This window comes from Scyliorhinus canicula, chromosome 10, assembly GCF_902713615.1.
Source record: "Scyliorhinus canicula chromosome 10, sScyCan1.1, whole genome shotgun sequence".
NCBI classification, from domain to species: Eukaryota; Metazoa; Chordata; class Chondrichthyes; order Carcharhiniformes; family Scyliorhinidae; genus Scyliorhinus; species Scyliorhinus canicula.
The window spans coordinates 177,034,364-177,054,271 of record NC_052155.1 but is presented as its reverse complement, the minus strand read 5'-3'; the positions used below and the strand labels follow the sequence as shown (position 1 = coordinate 177,054,271).

Sequence of the window (19,908 nt, the reverse complement as noted above, 5' to 3'; positions counted from 1 at the left end):
CTTTGGTTTCTCACTATCACTATCTGGGATCCAGAATTCAATAATGAGCAAACAAAAATGAGAGCGATAATATATGATACAGACACAAATAAAAACACACATAGCAAAATCCAAGGTTTGTTCAGTGTTCTGTATACTGGTGAGGATCTTACTTGTTCTCCTCGTTTCCCCGGTAATCCAGGCGAGCCAGGAGGCCCTATCAATGTTACGTTATTGGTTGGGCATGCCCTTGCACATGTCCGTCTGATTGCAGACGCATAGATTGCTATTTGTTCATTTATTACACTTCTGCACAATTCATAAACTTGTTCCATGGGCATTTCTGGGCCCTAGCAGAAAAACAAACACGTTATTTTAAATAGTTTTAAGACATTTCAATAGAGCTTGCACCTTAAAAACTTTGCAATGCTTCTGTTTACAAAGCAATTAAGTTTTTGTTACAAGCGACACAATGCCAGAAAATACAACTGATAAGAATATTTTACCTGAAGAATGATTATTAAAACAAAATCCGAATTAGACTGAAAATAATGTTTCACCTTGTTACAATCCCCTTCGGTAACAATAAACCAAACTAACCAAATTTACCAACTGACCCCTCAAAGAAGAAATTATCAACAAGATTTCACTTTTTTTTAAATTTCCCACAAATCAGAATTAATGTAAATGAAACATGGATTAATAGCCAAATGATGCTTCAACTAAGAAGGTAAATTTCCACTTGAAATAGTCGATATAACAAAGGTATATCTTGCATGACCTCAAGCATTTGCACCTCTCACTGCTTAAATATAATACCAGGTAGCTATGTAGTTCCACAATATGCATTTCCTTATTCATGCAGGTAGGTCAGGAGTCCTTTTCCAACAACAACTTTCAATCCCGAGTTTCACAGGTATAATTATCATTGGCAAGACGCACTTCTACCAAGCCAACCTCCTTTGAGTCACAACAGTCCTGATGGTGCAATTTTCCAGAGTTCCTTTTCAACTGGCAACATAATAACACACTGGTTCACAACTTTGGCCACTTTCTGGAAAAATACCCAGCTCTTTAGCATCTCTGGGCTATTCATACATCTTTCCAGGTGTTAAACCTTTTTAAGCCAGCTCGCACATTGTCTCAAAGAGCCCTGTCACCTTTTCTGCCAAACAGGAAAATTGACTTTTTCCTGAGAGTGAATTGCTTCTACTCCTCACAAGAATTTGATATGTGCCACACGGTGGCGCAGTGGGTTAGCCCTGTTGCCTCACGGCGCCGAGGTCCCAGGTTCGATCCCGGCTCTGGGTCACTGTCCGTGTGGAGTTTGCACATTCTCCCCGTGTTTGCGTGGGTTTCACCCCCACAACCCAAAGATGTGCAGGGTAGGTGGATTGGCCATTCTAAATTGCCCCTTAATTGAAAAAAATAAAATAATTGGATACACTAAGAATTTGATATGTTCCTCTTTATTTTTCTATCTGCGAAATTTTTCTTTGCGTCTGCATCTGGGCCTTCATGCTCCAGCTCGTCTGCTTCTAGCTCTCCTTCATGTCTGCCAGATATACAGCTCTCGTCTTAACTTTCTTCCTGTTGCTACAGACTCCAGGTGAAGGGTTACCAGATCACATGGACCAGAATTTCTTATATCCAAGAAAAGAACAATTGATTTGGTTTCTGGTGTCTTGAGCGCACCTCTGCAAGCTCCCAGCGAAGTCTCTCAATGTGTTCGGTGCCTTCCTGAAAAATCTACAGGTTAATTGACCCACATTTCCAAATCACCCCTCCCCCAAACCTCAGCTCGTTTACAGCTAATGGAGTAGGAGTATCTTGTCCATTTCTAGCTGTTTGATTATCAAATCATGACCTTTTCCCCCAGTGGTCAGCATTCCTGAGCAAAATGGAACAGTCACGGCGGTGGGTCTGTCTATTGGCTGGAGAGCCAGTGGCAACACTGCCAGGGCCATTTCTGGGAGCTCCGTTAGGAATCAATCCTAATCAGGCAGACTGCTGGATACCATCAAGATTCTCAGGTCTTGCCAGGTGAATTTCCTGCCTCTTCAGCATTGGCAGCACCACAATGAGCAGTGGCCACTGCCGCTACTACAATAGGCCTCATGAGGATCATCGCTGGAATACTGGAACACAGAAGTGGGACAAGACTGCTTGGGTCAGTCAGTGAGGTCCCAGCAAGGGGAGGGGTTTCAGTGTAAAGGGTGGGCTGTGTCTTCCTGCAAGCCCTTGATGTCAGTGGGTCCCTCCATTGGGCACAGGGTGCCTGAGAAGGAGGAACCCCTATCAGGCTGCAGGCAGGCCTACCAGGGTTTATCTGAAAACCTTCCCACATGGTGTGGCCCCCACCTCCCAGGCATCTTTCAGAGGAGGAATTGTGGGGAGGGCATTAAATTCCTCCCATGATGTGTCCAAGATATTGTGTCAAGAAACACTCAATAAATGTTCCTCGCCTCATGCCAATGGCTCTCTGTTCTTCCAAGGGCCATTTCTGTTAAGGGCATCATCCCTGAGGCTCAACTGCTTCATAGCCTGAATGGATGTCTGGACTCTCAGACAAGTCTTATATGCATTCCTGGCTGACAGCCCAAACTTCCATTAGACTGTTGAAACAGCTAAACCCCAGGGAAAACATTGCTTGATTGACAGCTCTAGCTCTCAGATCTGTGCTGCCAATTGCACAATGTTTTACATGCACAAGATAAAGAGCTTTCAATTGCTTTCAGTTTTACCTATTGATACTTTAAAGGGTCTGAGTCATCGATACCTTTATTTGCTTACAGTAAAATTAGTTTTTGCTTAAGAAAGAGGAAAGTTATAAATTAATTACTTTTCTTTAAAACTTTTTCTACACATCCTGTTGTCATTATAGGAGTAGGCCATTCAGCCTGTCGAGCATGTCGAGAACATAGATTGAACGGTTTCCTTTTCTAAATTTATTTGGAGATTAATTTGAACTTACATGTGCTCCTACCGGTCCTGGTTCTCCTCTTAATCCATCTTCACCTTGCTCTCCTATGGGCCCCAGAAAGCCTTGTGGTCCAGGAATTCCAGGCACACCACGTCTGCCTTCGATTCCAACATTTCCCGGAAGGCCTTGTTGTCCATGCTAAATTAAAAACAAACATTCAACAAAATTGTATAGCAACGTGCACACCAACCACTGGACACATGTTCAGCCAGGAAAGACACGCTTATTATTTACTGTTGTGGTAACCATTTAAACAAAAGGCAATTGTACTGACAAACTTCAGATGGAAACTGTCCTTGAAATCATTGCTGGTGCATCTTTTTTAATAGAGAGCTACCTTTCACTGTTCAGCTGTTTCTTAAATCAAGAGTGCCTTTGGTATCAACCACAATTCCTGGCAGCCCTTCTGAACTGATCATCATACTCTGTACAAAGGAATATTTCCAATATCAGTCTTAAATTCTCCTTTGCGTCCCTGAATTTTCTTGTTGCTGCCCCATTAGATCTGTTGACATTGTTTTAGATTCATCCCACTGAAGGTTTAAAATACATGGAATACCTTTTACATCTCTATAAAGACCCCGAAGAGATGTCTTCCTCAGTTGACAAGTAACACTGTCCAAATTGAACCAAATGGATTTGGCAATACAATTAGTACTCAATTTCCTTTCATTTATTGCCTTCTCACAGGGTGAGGCATCCTTAGGTCTCAAAGAGTCATTTAATCATACACCACAGGAAAGCCCCTTTGGCCCACCATGTCTACACGAGTCAAAAACAACCACCGAAAAGCCAACCACCATTCTAATCCCATTTTCCAGCACTTGGCCCATAGCCTTGTCTGCTCTGGAATCGCAAGTGCACATCTAAATACTTCTTCGGGTGGTATGGTAGCACAGAGGTTAGCACTGTTGCTTCACGGCACCAGGGTGCCAGGTTTGATTCCTGGCTTGGGTCACTGTCTGTGCGGAGTCTGCACTTTCTCCCTGTGTCTGTGTGGGTTTTCTCTGGGTGCTCCGGTTTCCTCCCACAAGACGTGCTGTTAGGTAATTTGAATATTGTGAATTCTGAATCTCTCCGTGTATCCGAACTGGCACCGGAATGTGACGACTAGGGGCGTTTCACTGTAATTTCATTGCAGTGTTAATGTACGCCTACTTGTGACAATAAAGATTATTCTTAACTGTTATGTGGGTCTCTGCCTCCACCACCATTTCAAGCAGCGAATTCCAACCTCCGAGCACCCTCTTGGTAAAAAAAGGTTTCCTCATATCCTCTCCTGCCCCTGACCTTAAATCTATGCCCCTTGGTCATTAACCCATCCACCAAGAGGAAAAGTTTATTCTTGCCCACTCTATCTATGCCCCTCATCATTTTATACATCGCAATCATTTCCCTCCTCAGTCTCCTCTGCCCGAAGGAAAACAATCCAAGTCTATCCAATCTCTCTTCATAACTAAAACTCTCCAGCCCAGGCAACATCCTGGTAAAGTCTCGTTTCAACTTCTTCTATGATGAGATACTCCCACCTATAAAGTACATATAGGATAGAATATATGCAATGTTTTGATTTTTTCTACATTGAATCTAACATACTCCTCAGCTGCTTAAGAGCAAGTCCTCTTGAGGTATCTTTGTGAGCTCTCAGCTGCGTTTTTGTGAGTTCACAGTCTAAGCTAACTTGGTGTCATTTATAAAGTTAATTTGAAGTTATGAATTCAGGTTATCTGTGCCTATAGTATGACCATAATGGGCTCCTGAGACAGTCCAGTCAAACTCCTAGCTCCTAAAGCAAAATACCGCAATTGCTAAAATTTGGGGGGCGATTCTCCAAAATGGAGCCCAAGTGTTCACGCCGTCGTGAACGGCGTCGCATTTCACAACGGTGCGGAACGGGCACAGGGATGATCGATTCTGTCCCCCACAGGGGGCCAGAACAGTGCTGGAGCGGTTCACACCGCTCCAGCCTCTCTTCACAGCGCCAAATGGGCGCCGCGTCAACCCGCGCATGCGCAGTTGGACCACGCCAACCTCCGCATGCGCGGCGAACTTCTTCAGCGCGCCGGCCCCGACCCCGACACAACATGGCGTCGGTGTTCAGGGGCTGGCTGCACAGGAAAGTAGGCCCGGGGGAGGGGGGGGGGGAGGCCGGCCCGCCAATCGGTGGGCCTCGATCACGGGCCAGACCCCATCGGAGGCCCCCCCCCGGTGAAGGACTGCTTTTCCCCGCCCCACAGGCCGCCCGCGACCCTTCGTGCAGAGTTCCCACCGGCAGCGACCGGGGTGAAGAACAGCACCAGCGGGACTCTGTCGTATCCGCGTGGCGGCAGCCCCGCCGATTCCAGTGGCCCGCAGCCGGCGCCACATCAAACGTGCAGGTGCAAATGGCGCCGATTCTCTGCACCTCGGAGAATCACGCGCCGGCCTCGGGGCGTCGTGGCGCGGTTGAGGCGATTCTCCGGCCCGGCACGGGGCTCGGAGAATCGCCCCCTTGAACTATTGGGTAGACAGTGAAACAGTGGTAATGTCACTAGACTAGTAACCCTGAGGTTTAGTCTAATGCCCTGGCGACATGGGTTTAAATCATAATAAATCTGCAATATGAAGCCAGACTCAGTGATGGTCACCATGACAACTATCATCAATTGTTGTAAAAACCCATCTTGTTCACTAATGTCCTTGAGGGAAGGAAATCTGCTACCCTTATCCAGTCTGGCCTACATGTGACTCCAGTCCCACAACAATGTGGTTGACTCTTAACTGCCCCTCTGAACGGCCTGGAGAACTACTGAATTTAAGGACAATTAGGGATGGACAACAAATGCTGGCCTTGTCCGTGACACCCACGTCCCGTGAACGTATAAAGAAGTACAGGAAATTCTGGAAACACTGAGTTCCATTTCCCCGGCCATCCAGTTCTCCTGTCATCGCTGTACCACCTCTCCTATCCTTAAATCATCATCCATGCCTCAACCTTGATAACGACTAACCTAAGTTAGCGATAAGATTCTGAGGTACTTTATCAAAGGTTTTTTCTTGAAAGGCTAAATACGATCATGTGATGGTCTGGGATGTCACTTTGTTAGATAGATTTATAAGATTGGTCAAGCAAATTTTAATGCTAACTGGCCTTTAATATGATAATTCCGTATTGATATTTTTCCAATGTGTATCAGAGTATCGATTCATTAGTTTTATTATAAATTGGTGTCAGTGTGATGATCTTTGGACACCATCGTTCTACTGACCTACTTCATCGAAGGAGGCCATTTGGCCCATCGAGAGCACCAGCTCTCCAAACAGGCATCATGACATTCCCCTGCCTTTGCCCCGTACCCCTGCACATTGTTTCTATTCAGCACGGTAGCATGGTGGTTAGCATAAATGCTTCACAGCTCCAGGTTCCCAGGTTCGGTTCCCGGCTGGGTCACTGTCTGTGCGGAGTCTGCACGTCCTCCCCGTGTGTGCGTGGGTTTCCTCCGGGTGCTCCGGTTTCCTCCCACAGTCCAAAGATGTGCGGGTTAGGTGGATTGGCCATGCTAAGTTGCCCGTAGTGTCCTAAAAAGTAAGGTTAAGGTTGTTGGGTTACGGGTATAGGGTGGATACGTGGGTTTGAGTAGGGTGATCATTGCTCAGCACAACATCGAGGGCCGAAGGGCCTGTTCTATGCTGTACTGTTCTATTCTATAATTCTATAATCTATTCGAGTAATCATCCAATGCCTTCTTGAGTACCTCAACTGAACCTGTGTCCATCATAATTACAGGCAGTACATTCCAGATTCAGACCACTGACTGTGTGAGAAAGGTTTTTTTTTCTCACATCACGGTTACTTCTTTTGCAAATCACTTTAAATCTGTTGCCCACTCATTCTTGATCCTTTTTGAGCGGGAACAGTTTCTCCCTCTTTACTCTGTCCAGCCCCCTCGTGATCTTGAACATCTCTATCAAATCTCCTCTTAGCTTTCTTCTCTCCAAGGAGAACAGTCCCAACCTCTCCAATCTATCCTCATCACTGAAGTTTCTCATCCCTGGAACCGTATGTGTAAACCTCTTCAGCACTCTCTCCAATGCATTCACATCCTTCTTATCGTGTGGCGCCCAGAACTGTACACAACATTCCAGCTGAGGTTTAACTAGTGTATCCACGTGCTTTTGATGATTACTTTTGGTGCTAACGCTTTCAGTGCACTGACTGGATTCGATTTGTAGAAAATTCAATCACAGTGAAACTGTTTCCACTGTAACAATTTCCATGGCCGAGATGTACCTTGAAATGAATGACAAACCTGTCCTTTGTCGCCGATGTCACCTTTGTCGCCCTGCATAAAGAAAGAAGAGACGAAGATGTTTAAATCTGCAAACTCTCAAGCAGGAATTGTCGATTTAGTGGCCACCGAGTAGGAAATACCTCGAGTCCAGTTTGACCTTGAAATCCAGTTCTTCCAGTTTCACCCTAATAAAAGTTTGAATGGTAAAATTAACATTTCCATTTGCAAAAACGGTATCCAGTAGTGCAACACAGCTAGCACTCTGGTTGAGTTCCATTCACATATTTAATTCCTCATTGTGTGTGCTTCCAGTTCCAGCCAGACCGTGGTTAATGGTTTACTGCAAACTTTAGATGTCTCTCCAGCATTGGGAGAAGGAAACGTTCATCCCAAACTTTCTTGAGGACTTCCTGGCCTGTGGTCACCTCACAGCAATGGCTGAATAATGATGGGGTTAGTCCGCCAACATTAGTGGCCAGAAGTAGCCATTCAGCACTGTAATAACCCTCATGGGATGTGGGCTTCACTGACTAGTCCAGCTTCATTGCCCATCTCTAATTGTCCTTGAGAAGGTAATGGTGAGCAGGCTTCTTGAATCGCTGCAGTCCATGTGGTGTAGGTACACGCACAGTGCTGTTAGGTATTTGACCCAGTGACTGTGAAGGAACGGCAATATATTTCAAAGTCAGGATGGTGAATGGCTTGGAAGGGAACTGTGGTCATATTCATCACTGTAAATACAACGGGGTTAATGATGTTGTGTTATCCTTCTTCATGTAGCATAAGCTGCTTCCTTGATGTATGCTCTGACAAAGGAAGGTTCAGACTTGGAGATAGGTTTAACACATTTATTGAACAGTTAACAATTCTCCTACTTGAGTTCAACTCTCCTGCTAATCTTGCTGTAGTAACTCAGTCTAACTAACCAGTCTGCTCTAAGCCATACGGTGGGTGTGATGCTTCTGATCTGCCCCTGTCCTACTCTCTAAGTGTCACCTGTGGAAAGAGAAAGAGCATGTGTGCCCTGTCTTTCTATATGGGTTGCCCCTTGTGGTAGTGTCACCTCTGGGTGTCTTGACTGCCCATTGGTCGTGTCCTATTCCAAAGTTCATTAGTTGTATGTCTGCATGTCATGATGTCTCTGGTGCTCCCTTTAGTGTTTACTTAGTTGTAGTGTACTTACATTAACCCCTTGTGTATTTACAGTGATGCATATCACCACAGGAACTTCCTTCCAGGTGGTGGGGTTCCCACGTATCTGCTGCCCTTGTCCTTCTAGATGTTAGTGGTTGTGAATTTGGAAGGTGCTGCTTAAGGAGACTTGGTGAGTTCCTGCAGTGCATCTTGTAGATGGTACACATGGCTGCTACTGTGCATCGGTGGTGGACGTGGTTTTGCAGGATAACTGTTAAGCTTTTCTTGGCATTCCTGTGTCTCCCACTGCAGCTTCTTACCTTCTGGCCATCAGGACCTGGTTCACCTCTTGCACCCTGTGAAGAAAGCATGCAATATATGACATCTGCTCTTCATGAGGAATGTTTCAGAGTTGATTGCAGTTTCCATGACAAATCTGCTCACCGGTAAGCCTTTCATTCCCTTTGCACCTAGCTTTCCAGGAATCCCTGGTTCCCCTGCATCACCTTCCAGCCCCTGCAAATGAAGAAACATAATCCATAAACAGTCATAAAGTAGGTGACGATTCAGGTAAAACGCACTTCAGTAATCAACCTTCCTTTTGCGTTGAGATAATACCTGATTTCCAACTATTAGAAAAGGTGAAAATTTTTGAGAAAACATCACATTCTTCATGAATCCATCTTCATACTATTATGCAAATGTGTTTTATTGAATAATGATTTGTAGTGCGATCTGCTGGATATATAAATTATAGAATATTGTGGACTAGACAAAACGGACACTCAGCAGTTGCGAAGTTGCATTTCTGAAGGCCACAAGCCACTTTATGGAGACACCTTACGGAACTCTCAGAGCCAATGGCTCAGCCCAGAATTAAGCCTGAGAGAGGTCATTTAAAAAAAAATATATATATTTATTCAAGTTTTCAGTCAATTTTCAACAACCCCCCCCTACAGAAAAGAGAAACGAGAACACAAGAACACAACGCGCAAGAATTATACATAGGGATTTCCCCAAAATACAATAGCCCCCCATATAATACGAACACCAATCGGGAAACACCCCACCCTAACCCCAACGCCACCCCAAAAGGAAACCCCCTGTTCTAGCCTCTTCCACGCCACCCCTTTCTCCCTTCATTACCCACTTACGAATCATCGCCACATTGGCTGCCCAATGATAGCCACATAGATTCGGCAACGCCAGCCCCCCTCTGTCCCTACCACGCTCCAAAAACACCCTCTTCACCCTTGGGGTCTTATTCGCCCACACAAATCCCATGATGCTCCTGCTTACCCATTTGAAAAAGGCCTTGGGGATTGTGGTGAATGTGATTCACGCTGGATTATAACCTGTATATACATGTGCCTATAATGTAAGTGCAGTTGCACTACCCGTCCTCCAGGGGGAGTAGCTCTGGGGATGCTCAAGAGTTGTACGGGACTTCTCCCTTGGCTCCGCCCAGGACTCCTCCCCGGGAGCTGCTGTATAAAGATCAGTGCCACAGGGTCAGCCGGCCAGTTCACCGAAAGTTCAACGGCTAACAGGCTGGCTCTGTTGTAAGTATATTAAAACCGCTATTCTAATCCTACAAGCACGTGTCCGTAGAATTGTTGGTTCCAACAATTTAATATACTTACGAAACAGTCGAAGAAATCATGGAAGCAGCCCTCAAGCCCGGATGCCTAGAACTCGACCCACAGGATGCAGAGGCTAAGGAAATTTTTTCCCACTGGCTGTGATGTTTTAAAGACTACCTGGCAGAAGCCAGCACCGCCGGAACAAGGGAGGAACAAAAACTCAGCCTACTGCATGCAAGGGTAAGCCACAGAATCTCCACACAGCTGAATCCGGCCAGTTCTTACACCGCAGCGCTGGCAATACTGGACAAAATGTACGTTAGGCCCATTAACGAGGTTTATGCACGCCACGTGTTTACAACTCGCCGTCAGCGGCCTACAGAAACGCTTGTCGAATTTGTAAGGGAATTGAACAACCTTTCCAATGACTGTAATTATCAAGCCGTTACCGCGGCTGAACATAGGGAGCTTGCTGTGCGGGACTTTTTCGTGGCGGGCCTTAGGTCTAACTATGTGCGCCAAAGACTGCTAGAAAAGGGGGCCCAGGACTTAGACACTACTGTGGAGGCTGCTACCACTATGGAGGTTTCCTTCCGCAGCCTCACGTCATTTCCCGCGGACCCCGCGACCCCATCGTGGACCCCCGACCAACAGTCCCCCCAGGCCTGTGCCGCACGGCCCCCCAGCAACCGCGCTGCCAAAGCCAGTTACTCTGCTGCCCCAGCCTGCCATTTCTGTGGCCAAAGCCAGCACCCGCGGCAGCACTGCCCAGCCCGATCTGCGACGTGCAGCAGCTGCGGGAAGAAAGGCCACTATGCCAGAGTGTGCCTCGCGAAAAGGGCCCCAGTTTCTAACTCCCCTGCAGAGAGATCAAATCACTCCCAACACCAGCTGGCCCGCGGGGCCCGAAACGCTGCGGCCTACGCCCGTCTCCACCCCCTCCCGCCCTGTGCGATCCATGGGGGCCGCCATCTTTGCAAACCCGCACCATGCGGCCGGCCACGTGCGACTCATGGGGGCCGCCATCTTCCTCGCCGCTCACCACGTGCGATCCACGGGCCCCATCTGCATCGGCATGCTCAGAAAGCTCACCTGAAGAATACAACTTCCTCGGGCACTCACCATGCGGCCCGCAACTCAACGCGGTCACCCTGGATCAATCCCGCCCCAAGCACCTACGAAGTTCGATGGCGTAGGTCCAGATCAGCGGGTACAGCACGCCATGCCTCTTTGACTCCGGGAGCACTGAGAGCTTTATACATCCAGAGCTGGTAAGACGCTGTTCGCTTCCTATTTTTCCGGTGAGCCAAACTATCGCCCTCGCTTCGGGCTCCCACTCAGTCCAAATCCAAGGACGCACCATCGCTACGCTCACAATTCGAGGCGCTAGTTATTCTAAATTTAAACTTTATGTCCTGCCTGACCTCTGCGCGCCACTCTTATTAGGCCTGGATTTCCAGTGCAACCTCAAGAGCCTCACCCTCAGCTTCAGCAGGCCCCTGCCCCCACTCACTATCTGCAGCCTCGCCACGCTGCGCATCTCCCCCCCCTCCGCTCTTCGCCAATCTCACTCCAGATTGCAAGCCAGTAGCTACTCGCAGCAGGCGATACAGCCTACAGGATAGGGTCTTTATCCGTTCGGAGGTCCGACGGCTTCTCAGTGAGGGGATCATAGAGGCCAGTAATAGTCCCTGGAGAGCTCAGGTGGTGGTCGTCAAGACCGGGGAAAAGTTTTGCATGGTCGTCGACTATAGCCAGACGATAAATCGCTTTACGTTCCTAGACGCGTATCCCCTCCCCAGAATTGCAGACATGGTTAATCAGATCGCCCAATATCGGCTATTTTCCACGGTGGATCTGAAGTCTGCATACCACGAGCTCCCAATCCACCCAGACCGCATGCGCACCCTCTTAGAACTCCCCCTCCCTCATTGCCCCAAGGCCCTCAAACGGTGCTTGGGGTTCTTTTCATACTACGCCCAGTGGGTCCCTCAATATGCGGACAAAGCCTGCCCACTTTTTAAGGCCACACGATTTCCCCTGTCTGCTGAGGCACGCCAGGCCTTCAGCTGCATCAAGGAGGACATCGCCAAAGCAGCCATGCGGGCGGTGGATGAATCCACTCCCTTTCAGGTTGAGAGCGACGCCTCAGAGGTAGCTCTAGTAGCCACTTTAAATCAGGCAGGGAGGCCCGTTGCATTTTTCTCCCGTCATTTTAATCGACTGCACCCTACCTGCTAGTGAGAGTGGCAACATATCCCATCTTTTAAAATCCTCCTCCATCTGCTCCACTAGCTGCGTCAGATTGAGTTTATACAGGGCCCCCCACTGAGAGAGGTCATATGATCCAGCTCTTCAGTATAAAGTATACGGGATATGAACTAACAGACTGCAACAGGTGCAAAAGCCTTACAACCTCTCCATGAAACCTCTCTCAACAAAGCTCAGCCCTGTTTGTGGTTTTGAAAACACACCGGAAGGCTTCATTGTTGCAAACCAAGAGTTCTTAAAGAAGGATTCCAACACAACACCACTTGTCTTCAAGAGAAAAGAGAATCAACCAGCCATGACTAAAGAGCGACTGCTTCAGCGTGAAACCAAAGGACCAGCAGCCAGCTCTCGAGCTGCGAACAAGTACTCGGACAATCCGTGAATAGTTTTTCTGACTTTACCTTCTTTACTTGGCCAAGTTTTAACATCTGATACTCTATAAAGTTTTATTTGTTTCCTTGCATGCCTGGGTGTGTGTGTGCTTTGTGCATTTGTGGGAAGTTTAACAATTTGTACATTTTAAACCCTTTTGTTAATAATTTCTGTATCTTTACCGGAGTGAGCTTTAGTAATAAAATTAACTCATGACATGTTAACTCAAGCTGTCTGGCTTAATTCTTACACCGAGCTATACACAGTTAAGGACTTATTGAATGGCAATATCGCATCTTCTGCAAAATTGAAATTCTGTTATAACCAACCCAGGATTCGGACAAAGAGAGAAGTTGGCTCACCCCTCCTAACTTGGTCGTAACATCACCAACTGCCAGCCATGTCTCAAACCCTCCCTCACCTGGGGGCAGCACAGTAGCATTGTGGATAGCACAATTGCTTCACAGCTCCAGGGTCCCAGGTTCGATTCCGGCTTGGGTCACTGTCTGTGCGGAGTCTGCACATCCTCCCCGTGTCTGCGTGGGTTTCCTCCGGGTGCTCCGGTTTCCTCCCACAGTCCAAAGATGTGCAGGTTAGGTGGATTGGCCATGATAAATTGCCCTTAGTGTCCAAAATTGCCTTTAGTGTTGGGTGGGGTTACTGGGTTATGGGGATGGGGTGGAGGTGTTGACCTTGGGTAGGATGCTCTTTCCAAGAGCCGGTGCAGACTCGATGGGCCGAATGGCCTCCTTCTGCACTGTAAATTCTATGTACTCTCTGTACCTAGCCTCCTGTCTTCCACTGCCCCTCTCCCTCCTCTCCTCATGGGTATCACTAGTGTCACTGTCTGTTTTTGAGTAAATAGGGCGCCAGGGCAGAGCTTCGAATTGTGTTGATTTTTAGGCAGATGTTTATGAGGACAAACAACAAAAACACACAGAATATACGCATTCAAAGCATTCCCAGATTTTACAACTGGCATTTCTTTGCTTTTTTTTACACAAGCCTGTTAATTATTCTTGTTTTTCACATCAGGAGGATAACATAGGAACATAGAAAATAGAAGCAGGTGGAGGCCATTCAACCCTTCGAGCTCACTCCTATTCATTATGATCATGGTTTGATCATCAAGTTCCATACCCTGATCCCACCTTCCCCCCATATCCCTCGATCCCTTTAACCCCAAGAGCTATATCTAATTCCTCTTGAAATTACACAACGTTTTGGCCTCAACTACTTTATGCGGTAGTGAATTCCACAGATTCATCACTCTCTGGGTGAAGAGGTTTCTCCTCACCTCAGTCCTTAAAGGTTTATCCTCAAACTATGACCCCTAGTTCTGGACTCCTCCACCATCGGGAACATTCTTTATGGATCTACCCTGTCTAATTTTGTTTGAATTTTACAAGTTTTTAAGTTTTTTTCTTTTCTTAAATTTAGAGTACACAATTATTTTTTCCAATTAAGGGGCAATTTAGCGTGGCCAATCCACCTAACCTGCACATCTTTGTTGTGGGGGCAAAACCCACGCAGACACAGGGAGAATTTGCAAACTCCACACGGACAGTGACCCAGAGCCGGGATTCAAACCCAGGTCCTCAGCGCGGTAGGCAGCAATGCTAACCACTGTGCCACCCTGCTGCCCACCCTCTCATTCTTCTACGCTTCAATGAATATAACCCTAACTGATTTAGTCCCTCCTCATATGACAGTCCCGCCATCCCAGGAATCAGCCTGGTAAACCTTCGCTGCACTCCCTCCACAGCAAGAACATCCTTCCTCAGAGAAGGACACCAAAACTGCACACAATACTCTAGGTGTGGCCTCACCAATTCCCTATACAATTGCAGTAAAACATCTCTATTCCTATACTCAAATCCTCTTGTTCTGAAGGCCAAAATACCATTTATCTTGCAGCTGATGCACGTGGTCACCAAGGTCTCACTGAGTATCCACTCCTCTCAATTTACACCCATTCAAATACTAATCTGCCTTCCTATTTTTGCTACTGAAGCAGATAACCTCACATTTATCCATATTATACTGTATCTGCCATGTATATGCCCACTCATTCAGCCTGTCCAAATCCCACAGAAGCATCTCTGCATCCTCCTCACAGCTCGCCCTCCCATCTGCACATTTGGAGATAATACATTTAGTTCCCTCCTCCAAGTCATTAATATATAATGTGAACATTTGGGGTCTGAGCACAGATCCCTAAGGCACGTACTAGTCACTGCCTGCCAATCGGAAAAAGACCCATTTATTCCAACCTTTTGCTTCCTGACTGCTAACCAGGGGCGGAATTCTCCGACCCCCGCAGAGTCGGGGAATTACCCGGGGTCGGCGTAACTCCCGCCCCTGCCATGGCCGGAATTCGGCGCCACCCGGGAATCGCGCCGCGCTGATCGGCGGGCCCACCGCGGCGATTCTCCGGCCAACAATGGGCCGAAGTCCCGCCGCTGACAGGCCAATCCCGGCGGTGGGAATTGGAGCACCTCTGGTGCCGGCGGGATTGGCGGCGCAAGCGGGCCCCCGGGGTCCTGGGGGGGGCGCGGGGCGATCGGACCCCAGGGGTGCCCCCACGGTGGCCTGGCCCACGATCGGGGCCCACCCGGAAGAGACCCTCTCCACTGCGCATGCACCGGTGGTGACGTCAGTGGCAGCTGACGCACCGGCGCATGAGCGAACCGGCGAAGGCCTTTCGGCCAGCCCCGATGCCGGGCGGCGGGCGTCAAAGGCCGTTGGCGCCGGTTTTGGCGCCAGTCGGCATGGCGCCAACCACTCCGGCAGGGGCCTAGCCCCCAAAGGTGCGGAGAATTCCGCACCTTTGGGGAGGCCCAACGCCGGAGTGGTCCCACACCGCTACACCGGGACCCCCCGTCCCGCCGGGTAGAGGAGAATCCCGGCCCAGGTTTCTATCCATCTCAAGACACTACCCGTAATCCCATGCACTTTAATTTTACATAGTTACTTGCTGTGAGACCTTGTCAAAAGCCTTTTGAAAGTCTAAATAAACCACATCCATTGGTTCTCCCTGATCATCTCTACTAGTTACACCTTCAAAGAATTCCACTAGATTTGTCAAGCATAATTTCCCTTTCGTAAAACCATGCTGACTTTGTCTGATTATACCATGGCTTGCCAAACGTTGTGCTATGAAATCCTTAAGAATGGACTCTAGCAACTTCCCTACTACTGACAATAGGCTCACTGGTCTATTGTTCCCTGTTTTCTCTCTAACTTTTTTAATGGCCGAGATATATTAGCTACCCTCCAAACTGTAGAAACCATTCCAGAATCCAAAGAATTTTGGAAAATGATCACCAATGGATCTACTATTTCTAAAGTACTCTGGGATGAAGATTATCAGGGCCTGGGGATTTATCTGCCTTCAATCCCATTAATTTCCCCAAAACCATTTCTATACTAATACTAATTTCCTTCAGCTCCTCACTGAAACTTGTGTTCTCAGAAATTCTGGTATATTATTTATATCTTCCTTTGTGAAGACAGAAGCAAAGCACAAATTTAGTTCAGACATTTTTTGTTCCCCATTACAAATTCCCCCATTTATGACTGTAAGGGACCTACATTCGTTTTTAATGAATCTTTTCTCTTTACATACCTATGGACATATCTATAACATTTTATACTTGAAGATAAACCATCCACGACTGAATATATAAACTATCCAGAAAACCACAGGACTTCTAAATGTCCAGACTCTGAAAGCTTTGTCACCCTTGTCTTATTGTTTTTTTTAATTCTTTCACTGGCTGGGCCAGTATTTGTTGTCCATTCAAAATTGTCCTTGAGAAGGTGGTGGTGAGCTGTCTTCTTGAGCCGCTGAAATCCCTTTGGTGTCGGTACCTCCCACAGTCCAAAGATATGCCTAAAGCAGATTGGCCATGCTAAATTGCCCTTTAGTGTCCAAAATGTTGGCCGCGATTCTCCACAACCACGATGGGTGGGAGAATAGCGGGAGGTCCGCTCCCGCACCTCCCGCTATTCTCCCACCGCCCCCCCAAAAAATGGTGTGTCCGGTTTTCCTACACGCCGCTCGGAGAAACGCGGGCTGCCGTTTTTCACAGCAGCCCGCGATTCTCCGACCCGGATGGGCCGAGCAGCCTGCCGTTCCCGACCTGTTCACGACGGCGGCAACCACACCTGGTTGCTGTCGTCGTGAACATGCGCGCCAGGTAAGTGTGGGGCCTGTGGGGGGGCGGATCGGGGATCGAGCACCATGACTGTACTCGGGAGGGGAAGAGCCCGCGATCGGTGCCCACCGATCGTCGGGCCGGCGTCTCAAGGGGACGCACTCTTTCCCCTCCGCCGCCCCGCAAGATCAAGCCGCCACGTCTTGCAGGGCTGCTGAGGGGAAAGACGGCAACCGCGCATGCGCGGGTTTGAGCTGTCCAACTCGCGCATGCGTGGCTGACGTCATTAGTCTTCGCCGCGGCGTCATTCTTGGTGCGCCGGGCCTTGAAGCCAGGGACAAGGCCCGGCCGCCGAGTTTCCCGGTACGGCCCTCCTATCCCCCCGGGTAGGGGAGAATAGGGGGCCAGGAGAGGTTTCCAACGGCGTCGTGAACATCTCCAGGTTTCACGACGGCGTCGGGCCTTGTGGAGAATTCCGCCTGTTAAGTGAGGTTACGGAGATAGGGCAGGGACCTTGGTCTAGGTAGGTTGCTCTTTTGGAGGATCAGTGCAGACTTGATGAGCCAAATGGACTCCTGATGCACTGTAGGGATTCTATAATTCTATGAGAAAGAATTTCTCAAGACAACTGATGTTAAGAGAACAGAGACCAAGGTATTGTTCAGGAGAATTCAAAGAAGAGTAAACAAAGTGTTCTGAGTTAACAAGACAACTGCAGGAACTAGATTTAAAGTGGGACAGTAGACTTCAGAGGTCAATGAACTGTTTGAGGCCATTTTAATAACAGTCTGGGAATCGAGAGTTAAAGTAATTGTGAACAGTTTGTGCAACAGTCAAGACAAAGAAATCCTAAAGGGGTTGGTGTAAAATCCTGGACTGGATTCAATTGCTAAAAATGGAGTGGGAGCTTTGTTTCAAAGTGTTATTTTGAAACTCTGGACTGGATTTAGGAATACAAACTGCTAATGGAAAGTGAGTGAAGATTTTAAAGCCTGTTTTTGGGAGTGGAGTTTGGAAACTCTCATGTGACAATTATCTGGGGGATTCTACGGAGAAATCCATAGATACTAACTGCGGATTGTGCATATTTGACCACAGTCATCTTGTATGCTTAAAAGGACTTTGTGTGTTAATGAGGCCATTACAGCTTAAGACGTACTTTGTAACCAATGTTAATCCTAAAGCCTGTGTGTAATTGTTAAGCTAAGGGGGAAGTAAAGGAGTATTGTAGAATAATTCAACTTTTCATGCTTATTAAATATTTGGTCTTGTTGTTAAAAATATTTAGCAGTCCTGTGACTCTGTTCCTCCACATTTTATCAAACAAAAATAAAAGTTATGGTCATTTGAGCCAGGCTTCCGATCCAATTATAACATAAACTAGGATCATAACATTTGATGTCAAAGGCATAAAATCTCAACTCACCTCGTGAGTTCAGCTCATTTGGCCGTGTTTGGACCAAGGCTGTAATGAGGCCAGGAGTTGCGTGACCCTGGCAGAATATAAACTGAGCATCAGTGAGCAGGTTATTGCTAAATAAGTGCCACTTGATGGCGCCGTTGATGACCCTTTCCACCAATTTGCTAATGGTTGAGAGTAAACTGATGGGGCGATAATAACGGGGTTGCCCTGCTTTCTATAAACAGCACCTACCTGGGCAGTTTTTCACATTGCTGGGTAGATGCCAGTTTTGTAGCTGTATAGGAATTGCTCATCTAGGGGAATGGCTAATTCTGGAGGGCAAGCCTTCAGGATTATTGCCAGAATATTATCAAGGTCCATAGCCTTTGCAGCATCCAATGCCTTCAGCTATTTTTTGATATCATGTGAAATGAACTAAATTGGCTTAAGACAAGTATCTGTGAATATCCACTCAGAACATCTGGCTGAAGATTATTGTGAATACTTCAGCCTTGTCTTTTGTACTGATGTGATGGGCTGCTCCATCAATGAGGATGGGGATATTTGTGGAGCCTCCTCCTCCTGTTAGCTGTTTAATTGTCCACCACGAATCACACCTATATCTGGCAGCACTGCAGAGCTTGGGCGAAATTCTCCGACCCCACGCAGGGTCGGCCCGGGGGCGCCGAAAATCCCGCCCCCGCTGTGGCAGAAATTCTCCGCCACCCGGGAATTGGCGGGGGCGGGAATTGTGCCTCGTCGAGCGTCGAGCCCCCTGCGGCGATTCTCCGGCCCGCGATGGGCCGAAGTCCCGCCACTGGGAGGCCACTCCCGCCGCTGAGGTTTGAACTACCTCTGGTGGCGGCAGGATCGGCGGTGCGAGCGGGCCCCTGGGGTCCTGGGGGGCGCGCGGGGCGATCGGACCCCGGGGGGTGCCCCCACGGTGGCCAGGCCCGCGATCGGGGCCCACTGATCGGTGGGCGGGCCTGTGCCGTGGGGGCACTCTTTCTCTTCCGCCGCCATGGCGGAGGCAGAAGAGAATCCCCCAGCGCGCATGCGCCGGTGGTGACGTGACCACCGGCGCATGCGCGAACCGGCGAAGACCTTTCGGCCAGCCCTGGCGCCGGGCCTGAAAGGCCGCTGGTGCTGGTTTTCACGCCATTCGACGTGGTGCCAACCGCTCCGGCGCGGGCCTAGCCCCCAAAGGTGCAGAGAATTCCTCACCTTTGGGGAGGCCCGACGCCGGAGTGGTTGGCGCCACTCCCCTACGCCGGGACCCCCCGCCCCACCGGGTAGGGGAGAATGCCGCCCCATATATCTGATCCATTGGCTGTGGGATCATTTGGCTCTGTCTATTGCAACTATTTCAGTAAACTGCTTTCACATCCTCTTTTTCTCTTCAGATAGCACTTTACTGCTTTTAACGTGGTTAAGGGCTGTCAATCATAGTTAGCTGCTTGTAAGCATTGTGGTTAGTTACACAGCTGGGTACTTGAGATCCATTTGAGATCCATTCGAACGCGAAGAGAAACAAAATTAACCAACTAGACAGCTGGCTGTGGGGAAACTGTCAATCACAGCCTAGTACAAGCAATTTCCTGTTGATGTGAATGAAAGCCTTGCAGAGCAAAGATCTGACAGGGTTTAAATCCTAGAGATGATAGGTTCATGCTTTGTGGAGTCTGGAATTACATACACCAGGTAAGGACAACAGGTTCCCTTCCCTGAAGAACATCAATGAACCAGATGGATT

General features: G+C 48.1%; 1 protein-coding gene across 1 annotated transcript in view; it reads right to left on the bottom strand.

Moving 5' to 3' along the window:
- Nucleotides 1-19,908, bottom strand: part of LOC119972800 (collagen alpha-1(XXII) chain-like) — a 68,177-nt gene that overhangs the window by 7,737 nt on the left and 40,532 nt on the right. The window contains exons 20-25 of the mRNA XM_038810216.1: nt 8,812-8,883; nt 8,688-8,723; nt 7,374-7,418; nt 7,252-7,284; nt 2,954-3,100; nt 153-329 (exon numbers count right to left, since the gene is read on the bottom strand). Of these exons, the coding sequence (XP_038666144.1) occupies nt 153-329; nt 2,954-3,100; nt 7,252-7,284; nt 7,374-7,418; nt 8,688-8,723; nt 8,812-8,883 (510 nt within the window). The remainder of the gene's footprint in view (nt 1-152; nt 330-2,953; nt 3,101-7,251; nt 7,285-7,373; nt 7,419-8,687; nt 8,724-8,811; nt 8,884-19,908) is intronic.